The sequence below is a fragment of the Theropithecus gelada genome, chromosome 4 (genome assembly GCF_003255815.1).
Source record: "Theropithecus gelada isolate Dixy chromosome 4, Tgel_1.0, whole genome shotgun sequence".
Taxonomy (NCBI): domain Eukaryota; kingdom Metazoa; phylum Chordata; class Mammalia; order Primates; family Cercopithecidae; genus Theropithecus; species Theropithecus gelada.
The window spans coordinates 123187666-123204621 of NC_037671.1; the positions used below are offsets into that span (position 1 = coordinate 123187666).

Consider the following 16956-nt stretch of genomic DNA (forward strand, 5'->3'; position numbering starts at 1 on the left):
GTTCTGTCGCCCAGGCCGGAGTGCAGTGGCCGGATCTCAGCTCACTGCAAGCTCCGCCTCCCGGGTTCCCGCCATTCTCCTGCCTCAGCCTCCCGAGTAGCTGGGACTACAGGCGCCCGCCACCTCGCCCGGCTAGTTTTTTGTATTTTTTAGTAGAGACGGGGTTTCACCGTGTTAGCCAGCATGGTCTCGATCTCCTGACCTCGTGATCCGCCCGTCTCGGCCTCCCAAAGTGCTGGGATTACAGGCTTGAGCCACCGCGTTTGTTTGTTTTTTAATAGATTCCACATATAAGAGAGATCATGTGGTCATTTCTGTGTCTGGCATGTTACACTCCTTACTGAATGGAGCTCTAACAGGATGCCTCGCCCCACTTCCCAGCTCCGCGCCATCCCTCGCGCTCCTCCCCAACCCAAACTGTACAATCCCCGCCCCCGGCTCACCTTCTTCATCTCCTTGAGGCTGAGTCTCCAACGCCGGAGCCGCGGCATCATCTGAATTCAGAACGGAAAAGATTTGCAAGGAGACTACAATTATGAGAGTAAGTTAAGTAAGTGTGCATGCGGGAGGATGCTGAGGACTTCCACTCAGTCCCCACAGATCAACCATAACGCAACCCCACACAGACCCGACCGGATACTGCCTGCGGCATCCACGCCCACTCTCGAGTCAGCTGCTATTTAAAATGCTCCAGGCTAGACACTGACCTAACTTCCACGTGGAAAACACCCCATCCGTTCTAAACTCTCAGAGCCAATCACAGGCCATAGGGCAGATGAGGAAGGAATCAAAATAATTAAGAGTAAAGAAAGTCTAGCCCTGGGAAAGAGAAGTCATAAATTCGGGCCACCGGAGGTTACAGAAGAGGGCTTGGCAGGGACTGGGGTGGGGTTGAGCAGAGCCATGTCCCCTTAACACGCCCTCTGTTTTCCCCAAGAGAAAGGCAAGGGCTGGAGAATTCTGGAGCCCCTTCTACACCTCTGGCCCTCCCTCTCTCCACTGCTGCCGTGGAATAATCTAAGCGAGGATCTGAGGGGCGCATGGGGTGGAGGGGACAGGGCGAAAGTTACCAGCGAATGGAGGAAAGGGCGGGCTGGGGTGTCACAGGCCCCTGCACCACTCATGGACTCGCATTTTCCAAGGGGAGAATCTGTATTTGATTAATTGACACACACACGTTGGGTTCCCTGGTAAAGTAAGAGGTTTTAAATGGCTCAGAGACCTGGCAGGATGGCAGGCCCGTGAGCCAGGAGTCCTCCAGACACTCAGGGCCCCACCCGGGAAGCAATCACAGGGCACTGTGGTGCTCTCAGGATCAAACTTTTTTTTTTTTTCACTGAAGCTTGCTTATATCATTTTGTTAAATGGTAACTTTTGGACTGAAATACAGGAAAAAGTGGCAAAGATGAGGTCCAGCCATAAGACTTATGTAGATAACTAAATCACGAACTTCCCAGTGGTCTAAAGAATAAAGTTTGTCATAAGACTTTATTTTAGGGGAAAAATCAAAACAGATTTTCAAAAAATTTTAACATTGAGCAATCTCTCGAAAACAGTTTGCTAGCTATCAAAATACTGACAAAAATGTAACATCAGTTATTTGAAATATCCAAGTCTAACACTGATAATAACAATAAACTAGGAATATTTTGTGGTTGAATATTTTACAATCTTCTTCCAAGAAAATAAAACAAAATGGGAAACATATTTTAAACACAAGAACATACAAAAAGTCTTAAAATAACATATTTGAAATTTTTTGGAATGAGGACAATCAAATACATTATTACTGTTGTGTGTTTTTGCTGAGGCCTCACCAAGTCACCACTCTGAGGCCACCAGCCCATTCCCCAGTCACTGGGGCCAGGCCAGTCTGAAAGCTCAGTCTGAATGGCAAGCAGGGAGGGCAGGTGTGGTCTGGGTACAGGGTGACTAACAGGCCCACTGTCCATTCCTCCTCTCAGCCCTGATTCTGGGCATCAGAGGCTGTTCCCCTTCCTGCCCTGTCCACGCTTCCCCCTCAGCGCGGTCATCATAGGCCCTACTCCATGCCCCCGTCCCTCACAGACGGGGTGGCTCTGTCAAAACAGAACAAGGCCATTGGTGGCTGCTGAAGTCAGCCTTACAGAAATAAAACAAAAATCTCGAAGAGCTGTGCAGTTTTTATTTTCCCTCTATCAGAGTCTGTGAAGTGTCTCGTCTTATTTGTGTCTGGAAACCAGCTCTGTTGCTTAACCCAGGTATCCCCTCTGCGTATTCAGGCCTAAAGTGGGGGGCCTGTTCTTTCCTTAACTCACTTTCATGCCCATGTACTAATTCCTCTAGATTTTTTTTTACAGTGGGTACAATAAATATCATAATAAACAGGATTAGGAAATGGCCTCTGAAAGAAGATGATCCTTCCGTCTCCTCCTCCCTGTCCACATTTGATTAATTTTTCTAGTCATGAGATTGTCCCTTCCTTTCTCTACAAATGTCGACATGCCCACCCCATTATCTTCTTGACTCAATTCACGCAGCTCACTATTGCTCTATGCAACTTTACCCCTTCCTTTCCAAACATAAACCCTCTCCCAACCCAGTGTCCCCATTATGCCTGTCATCAGTTTTCAGCTGGAAAATGAGCTATCTTCCTTGACTGTAAGGCTTCTTCTGTCCCAGCTCACACCTGTTACATATTCCCCTTCCAGGAAGCTGCTCCTGCCTCATTCTTGGCAGGCGCCCTCTGGATAGCCTGACATTTACTCTCATGCCAGCTTGTCCCTCCAACATGTCTGTGTCTTAGTAATACAGAACTCTTTTTGCAAAGGATCTTCCAGGGCAGGGACGGGCCTCACCACAGTTTCCACACATGCAGAAGGGACTGGTTGAATAAAACTCCGAATTTTTTTTTTTTTTTTTTTTTTTTTTTTTTTTTGAGACAGAGTCTTACTCTGTCACCCAGGCTAGAGTGCAGTGGCGCGATCTCGGCTCACTGCAACTTCCATCTCCCGGGCTCAAGCAATTCTCCTGCCTCAGCCTCCTGAGTACCTGGGATTACAAGCATGTGCCACCATGCCTGGCTAACTTTTGTATTTTTAGTAGAGATGGTGTTTCACCATGTTGGCCAGGCTGGTCTCGAACTCCTGACCTCAGGTGATCTGCCTGCCTTGGCCTGGTCTGTCTTTATATTACTTTTGTTTGTTACTGGTTCACTACACTGTCATCTTGAAAACAACCTCTGACTTTAAAGGCTGATGTAAGAGAAAAGCAGAAATGTGTCCTGGTACTGAAGGGTGTTGGCCGAAGCAAGGGCGGAGAAGAGGATGGAGACTTTCCCAGGGGAGTGGTGGTGGGCACGTGACAGACCCCGAAACAGGACCCGCAGGCTGTGATATGATGCTTAAGTTTAAGGGTTTTGTTCGGCTCTTGTTTGCACCAGTCTCAGAGGCAGGGATTGCTGTGGGTAGAAAAGCAGTTCCTCCTCCTCCTTGTAGGGAGGAGTTGAGGCTTCTTGATCAGGGTCCTCAATAACTGCAATGGTTTAGAATCCCACAGGGAGCCAAAACACGGAGCCTCAGCCCTCTCCACAGTCACAGACTGGGAGGCTCCAAGGGGTCCTAACAGTGTCTGCTGATGGTCCCGAAACAAGCCACAGAGCATAGGCTCAACACCAGTGATCCCAGCAGAGCACAGACCCAATGGAGCTGGTGATCGTAAGAGTGAATGGCACTTGCTGAATGAATAAAGAAGTAACTGGCTCGGCTCTCATCCTTGTCACTAGTGGATGTTTAAACTTTAACTTGAGAAGTTATTTCACAGGATAGGTTAAATTAGATGTTGTATATCATCACAGACATTTATTCTAAGATAGTTACCTGTTTTTCCTGTGCCTTCGCGTTGCGGTAACTTTTCATTTATGGAACCTAGAGGAGGAAATTAAGGAGTGGAGTGAAATGAAATTATTTTGGACTCTTAAATGGTCATCACAAATTAAGTTACGCACATGTTTTTGCTCCATTTTGATTAATTTGCAGTGCTTTGGCATGTTCTACTTAAATTCTGCAAGCTGTCTAGTACCCTGAGGGGACACTGTCATCTAAACTTGCAGACCCAGGACTCAGCAACAAAAGATTAGTTTCTACTTCCGGTGCTAAGGGGTTGCACATGTATAGAAGACCTTAAAACCCAATATATTACAGTCTCTTCACCTGAAAAATGTCATCATAACCATAACATACATACCCATGTCGGGGTACTGAAGTGAATTAGGTAAAAAAGGAAATGTTTTTAAAATCCTAAGACATTACACAACCAAAGATAACTAAAAACCCTGATTTCAGCTTGATTCTGATTTATAGAGGAGAATGGTGAGGAACTACCTTTTGGTAGACTATTGAAAATCTACTAAGTAATGTGCGACCAAGTTTGAATGTTTATATATTGCTGAAAGATGTATATTACAAACAGAAAGTGTAGTTCTTTCTCTTCCCACAGATTGACGCCGCTATACGGATCCACTTCCCCCTCATCATTAGTATACCTACTCGAGAAATAAAAATGGTTCTTCTCAGAGTTTGTTGGCAGTTGAATATTCTGTTCAGAATTGAGTTGAAATTCCCATAGCCATAGACACGCCCAGTAAAATTCCTCAGCAGAAACATTTTGGAACTTGAAATTATTTGTTTCTGTTTTCTTTTTTTCAATGTTGAATATGACAGAAATACAGACCAACATTCATATTAAAAATATAGCTTATGACATTTTGGGGATGCTTATCTTATTTTTGGGAAATGCAATAGTAATGTGGCAGGAAATTTACAAGCAATTCATTGGATGGCAGAGAAAACGGAGGAACTTGGAGGCGCCATCCATCCTCCGGCACTCTTGGCGGACGCTGCCTCGGGGTCGCATTGCCCAGACACCCCTGAACACACGTCAGCAGTTCCCATGAAGGAACACAGTGCAGCCATCCCAAACCCTCCTCTGTGACAGGTACTCATCAGACAATGCTGACTTCAGGAAAGCAGAATGAGGATTTACACGGGAATGTTCTCAGCGGTTTCCCTGCTGGCTGCATATCTAAAAATAACTAAATAATATGTGTTTGGGAATTTGCTGTCCCCAGGGGATAAAAAGGAACATAATTCTCCTGGTTCATCTACCAAAGCCAGCCCTTCTCTCTTTCCCGGCTGTTACTGTTACCATTTGGTTACATATTACATTGTTTCCAGGCCTTGCAACACAAGGTTTTTCTTGGTAAGAATCCCTCAGGATACAAAGCTAACCTCACTGTGTGGCCACCTCCTGAAGTTCTCAAAATCCTCCTTCCCTTGTTTCTGCCTTTTGGACCATCTCTTTACAAATCCAGATTTCTTAAAGAGCTTAAGCTTCTTAGTCATCAGTTTATTTTTATCATGTGTTCCCGAAAGAGGCAAAAAGTATTTTCTACTTTTGACGGGAAATGATCATATTTTGGTAATATTTCTGAATATTTCTGTGCAGGTTTTAATATCATAAGGAAAATGTAAATATGCTAATAATTATAATATCCTTCATGAGAGAGTTTCTCAATTGAAATAAGAAAATATTTTTGTACTATACAGACAGAACGGTACAGACTGCAGATTCAAAATTTCATGAGGGCTGAGGTCAGAATCCAACATTTAAACATTCTATACCCTCAGGTAGCCTCTGTCTCTGAGCCAACCAGGACTGTGGCTTTCTCATCAGGCCCTTGCATTCAATCAGTGTTTACTTAAATAAATCCACACAAAAATAATTTGATCTTGTTCTTCATATGTAAGAGATAATTTTAAGACAGAACCAAGTGTCCCTGGATCACCTGCTCTGTGATTCATGACTCAAATATTTTACAAGACAGAAATTGGAGGAGATTCTGATAGTGCGTTGACTTCACCTTTTAACTACCTTGGGATGAAAAGATGACGCCCAACCTTGCTGCCCCTGCCTTCCTGCAAGATCCTGGCCTCCAGGATGGGAAAATAGCGCCACATATTTCCAGAGGCCAGCAGAGCCATGTAAACACACAAATCCAGACCCCGAGGCTGTCATTGCATTTTTCTGGAGATAAGGATTTGCTGAACTTCCAAGTGTTTATAACAAGTAAGGTTGCAGGCTGTACTTGCAGAAAGGGGGCCGAGAAAGAAGGGTTGACTGATACGCACATGTCTGCAGACAGTGAACACCTTTGTGAACCCTGGGCTGGAGGCTGGACCTTAAGGATCTGCTTGCTGTTCACAGACACAAAGGGTTGCTGAGTGATCCACCTCAGCCTTGGATTCCAAAGGACACATCTGAATTGCTCCCATTTGTGAGATCCCATCCCACCTAAATGCTATTCTAAAGGGGTGGGCTTTTGTCGTGATGGGGACATGAATTTCTGGTGGAAGAAACCACAAAGTACAATGTGAGGAAACGTCTCTGCTTTAAGGGAGGAATAATAGCTATTAAGTCTTGTAGCTTAAGCGCTTGGTTCAAATCCAGCTGCTCTCAGCCTTAACAACGTGTTGCCAGAACAGCCCAGTGGAGGGAATGGTGTTTTGCTGATGGAGCCAGTGGTTTACACAAGCTCCTTCCGGACGCCCTTCACACGTGAGTGAGGAGAGGGAGGTCTGTGGCACAGACGTGAGAGGGGTGAGGGGGCGGCTCCCTGCGGGGAGTCCTCCTTCAGAGCAGTTAAACAAGCCTATGGCTCACCCCTTCTGAGAACTTCGCATCCCGGGGGCAGGTTTACAGCATCAGATGAGGGAGGCGAGAGAAAAAGAAAAGGGAACAGCAAGGGCTGCATCCTCTGGTCTAGATGGCGTCTCCGTGCTACCCGGCTTTTCTCAAGGTTCCTGCCCTCCCATCCTCTCATCGGGACAACAGGAGGGTGACAGGAAAGAGGGTGCCAATTTCTGAGGATGTGGCGCTGCAGGGAGAAGACAGGGCGTGGGCAGCAGAACAGACGTCCCTCCCTCCTAGCTCCGTGCCCCTGGCCAGGCACCTTCACCACGCGAAACCTCTGTTTCCTCATCTGTGGAGTGGGCAGTGTGGTGAAAACCCACCAAGCACAGCTGAATGGACCTAGGAGAGCAACCCACACACCGAAGTGCACGACGAACGTTCACCAAAGATGTGCTGTGTGTGCCAGCGGAAGCTGCCCTTCCATGTGCTCTGCTGGACATGCAGCTGGGGGAAGGTCCCCTCCAGAAGGGCAATGCTCCCCACTCAGACCAAGCCACGCAAAACACAGCAGCCTCTAGGAGGGCACCAACTGGCCTGCAGCCCTCAGGCCCTCGCCGCCATCACCTTACGTGCGTTCATTCATTCCTGGGCTCACCCCCTCATACACACCCGTCATGTGTCCACAGGCAAACAATGGCAGGGACGCAGCACTACACGCTTTAGTCCACTTTGGGGAGGTGGGCATTAAACAGAATGTACTCAAGCAATGTCTATTGCAACTGTGTACACAGCTGATGTCTATGTAGCTCTTACTGTGCGCCAATCCCTGCTATGTCCTTCACAGACTTGAAGTCATTTAATGTAGATGCCAGCCCTGCGAGGTGGGACTGCCATTGTGCCTGTTACACAGATGAGGAAAGTGAGACCAAAGGGGTAAGTAACTGGCCCAGGGCCACTTAGGAAGCGGCAGAGCCAGGATCCAGGCCTGCTTTTGTAGCCTTCAGGAGAGCTGGCTTTGAGCAGAAAGGCCTCTCTGAGAAAGAGTGAAGGGGTGAGTAGGCACAGGCCAGAAAAGAAGGGAGAGTCCAGGAGACCACACACAGGCTGGCAGAGAGCAGCACACAGCCCGTCCACCACCACAGGGACATGCCGCTGCTCCAGACGCTGGAAGTGCCCCCTGCAAGCCCCACCTGTTAGGAGCGTTCTGTCCCCACTGGACGTGCCCACCTGGCAGGGCTCTCTCAGGCTGGAGCCTGTTGGAGATGGTATAGAGGGCCTGAGTCCGCTGTCCTGGGACCCGGACACCATGCACAGTGTCCACCTCTGTGAACTGTGAAGCTTGTGGGCTCTGGTTGGCATCAGATCCATGATTTGGTCTCAGGACCCTTCCCAGTTATGAACAGGCCAGGGGGTGGTGAGAAGGGTGGAACAGAGTGGTGTGTGAAATGGTGCAGTGGGACAGAGCCGTCTGGGCACTGTCATGGAGATACCCTTGGAGTCGGAGTTCCTGAAAGCCAGCCAGCCCCGTGGGGATTCTCTGTCAGAGACAGCTCAAGCAGGTGCCTCTCTGGCTAGACAAGAAATGGTTTTCTACACACAGTGACTTTCATGTTTATAAATACGTTTTAAGTTTTTTGATCTAAGGATATATAAAATCCAGGGAGGAAAGAGAGAAGCCATCTATATTTTTTGCAATCTCATGCTTCAGTCAGCGTGAAGAGCGAGAGGGGACATGCAGGTATTTTGTGTGACCGTCCAGGTCCCGTCAGTGTCAGGGAGCACCAGCCACGGTTACTGAGCACTGCCCAAAGCGAAGGGAGGAAGCAGCTCCGTCCCCTGGCGGTTCTCCTGGGTTGACTGCCGGCGTCCCTACACCACCTGGGATGGGACAACAGAAAATCTGACCCTGGGCTCATCTTTGCTGCTGAGGACATGGTCAGCAGCCCTCTCCTCTAAAGGGCCTTTTATCTGCACCAAAACACCTGCTTCTGCAGGGGTCACCCCACGCCCCCACATTTCAGCAGGGGTCACTCCAATCCCCGGATTCCAGCAGCGGTCACCCAACTACCCAGATTCCAGCAGGGGTCCCCCCACTCCCCACATTCCAGCAGGGGCCACTGCACTCCCCACATTCCAGCGGGGCTCACCCCACTCCCCAGATTCCAGCAGGGGTCACCCCACTCCCCACATTCCAGCAGGGGCCACTGCACTCCCCACATTCCAGCGGGGGTCACCCCACTCCCCACATTCCAGCGGGGGTCACCCCACTCCCCCAGATTCCAGCAGCAGTTACCCCACTCCCCCAGATTCCAGCAGCGGTTACCCCACTCCCCACATTCCAGCGGGGGTCACCCCACTCCCCACATTCCAGCGGGGCTCACCCCACTCCCCAGATTCCAGGGTGAGGAAGTGCCTCTGGGCTTCCCTGCCATGTCGCACAGGTGGGCTGGGGAGGGCTGTCCCCAGGTGCCCCTCTGAGGGCAGGGAAGGTGACCTCCAGGCCAGGCCCTTTCCCCTTCATGCTGACAGAACCACATCCATCCACCCTGTGGGCTCCAGCCGCCTGAGACTCCTCTGCACTCCTTAGATTGCAACAGACTGGCCGTGGCAGGGAGGGCGTCCTCCCAGAGGACCCAGGGCACATGGCTCTCGGCCCCAGGGCAGCTGTCCTGTGTTCTTAAGGGCTCTAGGCCTGTGAGAAGCCAACCAGCCACTCAGCCTCCTGGGATGAGTCCTAGCGAAGAACAGAACGTGCTTCTCACAGCCTGCAGTATGCTGTATTAGGATAGACACTGCTCTCCCTAAATAGGACCAGCTTTCAGTGAAGCAAGTGCTTCTCACGGCTTGCAGAGTGCTGTATTAGGATGGACGCTGCTCTCCCTAGATAGGACCCGCTTTCAGCTAAGAAATAGACAAGGCCTGTGGACCAGTCGGGGTCTCCTTGGCATGAGCCAGAATCCTAGCACTGGCCGGCTGAGTGAGGTGACCACGGGCTCATCTCCCCTGCACCCTGAGAGCTGCAGCCATCATGTTCACTCTTGTCCTGACACTGGCAGGAGCCCCGACCCTGCCAGGGTTTATACCCCAGGATTCAGACACACAGCAGCTGTCCTCTGCAGTCCGGCTGCCAGAACTCAGGGAATGCCTCTGCTCTATCTGATTCACCGGGACCTACCCCTAAGCCTCACCGCTGCCACAGACTGGGGCCAAGCAGGACTTGCACGCACTCCCTGGGGGTATTCTGGAGCGGGGACGGCGCCGCCCAGGTCCACAGTACCGCCGGGGACAGCGCAGCCCAGGTCCACACTGCCCTTAGCTCCTCCCACCTCATCTCCCCTCTCTCTACACTGAGCCCAGGGGGAGGCTTAGTGGAGAAGCAATTTGCACAGGAGGAATATCACCTATTTTCCATTTTCCTGAGTGCCCGTGGTCAAATAATCCTCAAGACAACATGACTGGAAGCGATAGGACCTCCTTCCTGCCTCATTCCAGGGAGGCCCTGGGTCACCTTGAGGCTGAGCTTCACCCCCTGGCCCATGTGGGACATTCAGAGTCACAGACACCATGCCCTTGGACCCACCCACCTCCTCACCCGCCAGCTCCCATCAGCCTCTGAAGGCACTGCTCCCGAGTACTCTTTCTCCGTCTCAGCCTTGAGCTGCATGGCCAGGCCAGAACCCCAAGCGGTCAAGACATCCCTCACCTAGGGTCAGGAGGGGCGTTGGCAGCCATAGACTCCCCCACTGGCCCTGTGACCGTCCTAGGATCCTGTAATGAGATAGTCATGGATGGCTGCCCTGTGGGCCTGTGTTCCTTTGGAGTGAGGCCCCTTACCTCACCTCAGGACTTGGAGTGTGGGGCCAGCCACGAGCACCAGCGCTGCCTGGAAACTCGGCGGAAAGCAAACTTTGGCCACACGGCAGACCTGCCAGGCCAGAAACTCCAGGAGCCAGCCGAGCCTGGGCTCATCAGGCCTTCTGAGTGAGGCTGGCACATGTGAAAATTCGAGCCAGAATCCAGACAGAACGGCTGGGCCCCTGTGCCTGTGAAGCTGCGTCACTGCTGCATAATTATTCCTCATGTGTCCCCAGGATCATTGTCACTGCTCCTGTGTCTCCCTTCCATCCCCCCGGCGGCACTGCCTCCCACCTGCCACCCTCATCTCCAGCTCAACCTCAGTTTTGCCACTTCGATATTTCTGTGGGTGAAGAAACCAAACGAAAACCATTTGATTTTGCTCAGTGAACCTTTATGTTATTCACGGACCTGGAGGAGAGTTTCGCTGGACTTTGTGGCACCGGCTTTTACGCTTCGCGGGTCTTTTTCTATCCTAGTGATTCTGCCTTTAAACAGTTGGGATTCCTGATTTGAGGTGCATCTGATAAAAGGAATGTTCTGAATTTACTGATGTCTGAGTTGAGAACCTGATTCAAAGGCAGGAGAAAAATGTCTGAGTACAGCTGTATCACTCTTGCTAAAGGGCCACACGACATTTTAACAGCTTCATAAATCTTTCCAATATTTAACTGTTGTGGCTGCATATAGTGAAAAAAGGTGCTGGAAAATAATTAGCATTTGTCCAAAAATAATTAGAAGAAAAAATAATATACTTGTTTTTATATACATAAAATATCTCTGGAAGCTGGGGGCGGTGGCTCACGCCTGTAATCCCAGCACTTTGGGAGGCTGAGGCGGGCGGATCACAAGGTCAGGAGATTGAGACCATCCTGGCTAACACGGTGAAACCCCGTCTCTACTAAAAATACAAAAAATTAGCTGGGCGTGGTGGCGGGTGCCTGTAGTCCCAGCTACTCAGGAGGCTGAGGCAGGAGAATTGCTTGAACCCAGGAGGCGGAGGTTGCAGTGAGCTGAGATCGCGCCACTGCACTCCAGCCTGGGGGACACAGCAAGACTCTATCTCAAATAAATAAATAAATAAATTCTCTAGAAGCACACAACCATTATTCTTTAAATAGAGCTATACAGATTGGGGTCATTTGCTTCCAAAGACCTCCTGATTTCTTTGGCAACATTTTATGAAGTATCAGAGAATACAAGACAAAAGCCACTTGTAGATGAGGTGCAGTAAAGGGCTGTTTTACAGGATACTCTTCTCAACTCATGTGAGGTTCCAGTACAAATTAGCTGCCAAATTAAACGTACACTAAAGTACAACAGAGGTGCAGATTATAATAAAAACACAAGTATTAGACACCAGAAAGTACTTTTTCCTGAGGTTAAAAGTAGTAAGTACTTTTCCTGAATAGAAAAAGTGACCCCAAAATATTGTCTATCAGATAGAATAGCTGTGAATAACTCAACACTAAGTCCAATTTTAGAAAGAAAATTGAAGCAGAGGAAAGGCTGGGCCCAGATGGGAGCTTCAGGAGTCGTCAGCCAGGGAAGGACCAGGGCGGGATGCAGGGGAACCTGACTTCCCGTCCAGGTCCTGGCAGACGCAGGGACCTCCCACTCTTCAGCCGGCCTGAGGCCGCTTGTCAGACTAAACCTACACCCCGTGGTCTTTTTCTTTAACATTTTACTTATTATTATGTTTTTAAATTCAGTATCATTTGAACACTTTCAGAATTTAATCTGAATCTTTCATTGAAAATTTTACAAATCCTGTGTTGGCTTTATCAAATTACTATTTTATCTCATCATGGATGTAAAATAAATGTCCTCGACACTATAAAAGGTGTTATAAATTTACGTGTTACCGAGTAAATGTAACATATTTTTCTCTGAAAAAAAATCACAAGTTTTTAATTGTTTTAAATGTTTTAATTTTTATTTTTTGTAGAGACGGTGGGGGGGTCTCACTTTTGTTGCACAGGCTGGTCTCAAACTCCTGGGCTCAAGTGATCCCCCTGCCTCAGCCTCCCATAATGCTGTGATTACAAGCACGAGCCACCACTCCCTGCCTACAAGTATTTTTAATTGATAAAATTCAGATTTACATCTGATATTGCAGCTTGATTCCTGAAGTGACCACCTCTCATTGTTTTCACGACCATCTAGAAAGAGGCTTCAATTTTCAGTGCATTTCCTACTTCTCCTTAAGGTTGTTTGTTTTTACATTTTCTTTTACATTTCTTTCAATAGTATTGAAATATTTTACTTTAATAACTTTCACTTTTCAAGAAAAGACCTATGAAGGCTAAAGAAAAAGCTGTTTTGAGGTGGAGACAAACAGCAAGCTGGACTCCCTCCGAGGCACAAGCTCTCCAGGTCAAGCAGAGCCACTGCACACTGGCCCTGAATGATTTCTACCAGGAAGTGCTTCAGAGATGTTGGAGACCAAACGCAGCTGCCTTGCTGATCTCAGGATTTGGAAATTTAATTATTCTGGGTGATCCTTTCAAGTCCCTCAGCTATGTAGGGTCCTTAACTTAGTGCCAGGGAAATTCATGTGAAAAATTAAAAATTCAGTTAGCTTTGGCTTATGAAGTGTATTTTTTTTCTGAAGTCTTTTAGGATACTCCTCCAAATATGGAATTACACCAATTCAGATGGAGGACAAGACTTTAGGCCTTGCAGAAAAATGCAGAAGTCATAGTTAAATCAATGTATATCATGTACTGAAAGTGATTCATGCGAATCCAAGATCATCCGTCGTTTATAACAGGGCCTTCCCCAAAGCCAGATTTAGAAATCTCTGGGATAAGCATCCACAGTGAAGACGAGTGCATAGTCATGTTCAGACCACAGAGAGGAAATGCCTAGAGAAGGGAGGAAATTCAGACCGCAGAGAGGAAGCGCCTAGAGAAGGGAGGAAATTCAGACCGCAGAGAGGAAGCGCCTAGAGAAGGGAGGAAATTCAGACCGCAGACAGGAAACGCCTAGAGAAGGGAGGAAATTCAGACCCAGAGAGGAAACGCCTAGAGAAGGGAGGAAATTCAGACCGCACACAGGAAACTCCTAGAGNAGAGGAAACGCCTAGAGAAGGGAGGAAATTCAGACCGCACACAGGAAACTCCTAGAGAAGGGAGGAAATTCAGACCCCAGACAGGAAAATCCTAGAGAAGGACACTGACCTACTCCTGCCTGTCACAGGTATCACACAGACTTTAGTAATTAAAACCAAATTATAAATTTGCATGTTATAGAGTTTGTTAGGAAATAAACAGGAAGAAACAGATGTCTTCTTCCCCATGCTACAGGAAAGGACGCCTACGCCAGACACAGCTGTGTCAGGTGGAACAGGAAGATGTCCACTCTATGGGGACAGGCCTATAGCTGCAGGGTACGAGGCGTGGTCCCTGCTTTAGAAGGCAGGGGTGGGCTGGGGGTCTCGAGATGGGCACCAGCTACTGCACATGGGCTGTGTCTATCCATCTTCTCTAACTTGAAACCTGTGGCTTCCTTCAAACACGTAACTCCAAGTTATATATGAAGATTCTTTGAATATTGTAATACTAAAAATTCTTGCATGTAGGTTCAGCTTACAATATCTTAACCCACTTTGTACTCACGCCGGGAACCAGCTCTTGGTCAGGGTGCACAGTCACAGAGGAGAGATGAGATTAAAAACCTGAAACTATTTCCAAATATTAGAGAATGGGCTGCAAACACCCTTTCTTGGCAAAAAGGCCTTTGTTTTCAACCTCTAATCCTGCCCCCAGCAATGTTAGGCTTCAAATCTTTGCGGGGGCGGTGTGGGTGGGGGCGGATGGGGAAGTAAAGAAAGAAACAAAAAGAAAATCCCTACAGAAGAAATAAGAATCAACTTTGTCTCTCAGGAGACACGTGGAGCCGGCCCCTGATCCCAGGAAAAGGACACGAGGGACTTGTTAGGTAGTGCGCACCCTGCCCTTTACTGTCCCTTCCTTGAACACTGGAGCAGGAAGGCACTCCCTGAGCATAAAGCCATCTACAGACCCCGCAGGTCAACATCAGCAGAGCTCTGAGGACTGCATACATCTCTAAACCACGATCAAGAAACACCTGCTGTAAAGCCATCTACAGACCCTGCAGGTTGACATCAGCAGGGCTCTGAGGACTGCATACATCTCTAAACCACAACCAAGAAACACCTGCCATAAAGCCATATACAGACCCCGCAGGTTGACATCAGCAGGGGAGTGCATACTTCTCTAAATGTGAGCAAGAAACACCTGCCCTAAAGCCATCTACAGACCCACAGGTTGACATCAGCAGGGCTCTGAGAAGCACATACATCTCTAAACTGTGAGCAAGAAACAAGTGCTCTCGGCAGCACAGAATGAGAAGTGGACTTGGATACGTCTCCGAGAGCTGCCTTCTTGTCCTTGCCACATCCAAGGCACCACACCATTTGCCATCAACCTCACCCCACTCTCCAGAGCCCTTGACCATCTCTGCCCACCTTCTCCTATGCCCGACTTCCAGCCAAGTGTAAATAGGAATTCAAGGCCCCAAGAATTTTGATACTTTGGTATCTGGGGGAGAAACATGGGTTATGGAGACAAAGATGTAGATTTACATCCTAGCTCTGCCACTTCCAAGCACAGAGACCTTGGAAAGTTTTCTTGCCTGTAAAAGAGTCGTTTTAACCCCTGTAGCTTAGGCTGCTATGAGGAACCCAGTGTTCAGCCCTGGCGAGTGTGAGCCCATGGCTGGCGCTTCTGCGTGGCCAAGTGGGGGGCCGCAATGCCCAGCCCGCTCTCTCCAGCTCTCCAGAGCATCCCCAGAGGCAAACCTTAATTTTCCTGTTCCCCAAATCTCCCCTAGGTCTTTCCTTCCCAGCCCTCCCTCAGGCTCAGGGATATGTCTTTTCCTATCTTCTCCTTCTACCAGCTCCGAAGCATCTGGTCCCATTCCCCCTATAAACATCCTCAGGGAAGGACGCTAGAGAAATGTGTACATGTGGGGAGAATTCAGCCTGCGTTATCTCTTTCAGTGGCATCGCATGTTTTAACATTTTAAATTCCTGAAATATTGACACCCATACAGAAAAGTGCACAAAAGATAAATATACACGTCATGAATTATTATCAACCAAAACCTGTGAAGACATTTTCCAGGGCAGGAAAAGGACTCCCCAGGTCAGCCCTGTCTACAGTCACAAAATTAACCCCCCTGCCCTCCACCGCATGCTAGCAACCATCGCCCTGTGTGTGTGGCCATCGCTCTCTGCTGTTCTTCGTGGTCGGTCACCCCTGGACGCATCCCTCAGAGCTGGAGCTGAGTTTTCTGACTCTCAGTTGTGGGAGGATTTGTGGTTGGGGTGCCTCTGTGTGGGGCTCCGTGGACTCAGGAGGACATTAGCACACAGCACCGTTGAGGAAGGCACTGGACCTTTTCATCAGTGCTCACTGCTCTATAGGACGAACCAAGCAAATCGCAGTGTTCACCTAGTCAGACACCAACGGACATAGATCTGTTTCTAGGCTTTGGTTCTTATGTGAACACTGCTGAGAATGCCCTCCCAGGTCTCCTTCGAGACAGGTGAATGCATTTCTCCTGGGTTCCCTCCCAGAATGGAAGAGCTGGGATCTTAATCACCCACATGCAAAGGGGCAAACTGATGTTGCAAAGGGCAGTACCAGTTCCCACCACACCCACAGCTCTGTCCTCACCAGCAAGTTATAGAATCGTGCTTCTTCATTTCTGCCAGACCAGTGGGTGTGGAGGGGAGTTGCACTGTGACTTTGTGACTTTAATTTGTAGTTCCCTGGGACTGAAGATCCTATGCACCTTTTCCTGCCTTTACTGGTCATTAGGATTTTTTCCTTTATAAATAAAATGCCACCTGCTCAAGACTTTTGGCCATTTTTCTGCTGGGTTGCCTCATTATATTATTTGATTAATAGGAATTTATGGATTAATAGGAATTTAGGTATTTTGCATTCATGGCTTTAAGAATACATAATTATGAAATAAAGGAATCCATTTCCTATTAAAGATCATTCTGAGACAATTGAAGAGCTGGGAGGCTTTGGGGCAAGGACTTTCTCCACTCTCCAGGAATCATGCCAGTCAGTGGACCTCCGTTTCCCTCCACTGTGGCTGGCCTCAGGGTACGTTTGCATGTATTATTCATGAACACACAAACATGCACTTTCTGAAAAACAGCTCCTATCTACTGCTCCTTTTAAATCTCGTTGTCTGATTTTCAAATTTTTATAGAGTCTACTTCTATGGTAACCTCGGTATAAACTTGAGGGCAGAAAACATACTGAAATTTACCCAATTTTAGTAAACTTGGTGAAAAGTACTCCTGCCACATACAGACAGTGGATACTGCAGATTAGCCATTCTGTGTATGTGCTGACTTCTCCGTGAACCCCCGAGGGTGTGCCCAGA

The 16956-nt window shown here is 48.4% G+C and overlaps 1 protein-coding gene across 2 annotated transcripts in view; it reads right to left on the bottom strand.

Moving 5' to 3' along the window:
* SMOC2 (SPARC related modular calcium binding 2) overlaps positions 1 to 16956 on the bottom strand; it is a 213262-nt gene that overhangs the window by 110368 nt on the left and 85938 nt on the right. Inside the window, exons 5-6 of one of the 2 annotated variants that reach the window (XM_025383441.1) lie at positions 3858 to 3905; positions 444 to 494 (exon numbers count right to left, since the gene is read on the bottom strand). In XM_025383441.1, coding sequence (XP_025239226.1) covers positions 444 to 494; positions 3858 to 3905 — 99 coding nt within the window. Of the gene's footprint in view, positions 1 to 443; positions 528 to 3857; positions 3906 to 16956 lie in introns of both variants that reach the window. The other variant, XM_025383440.1, reaches the window with a different exon arrangement.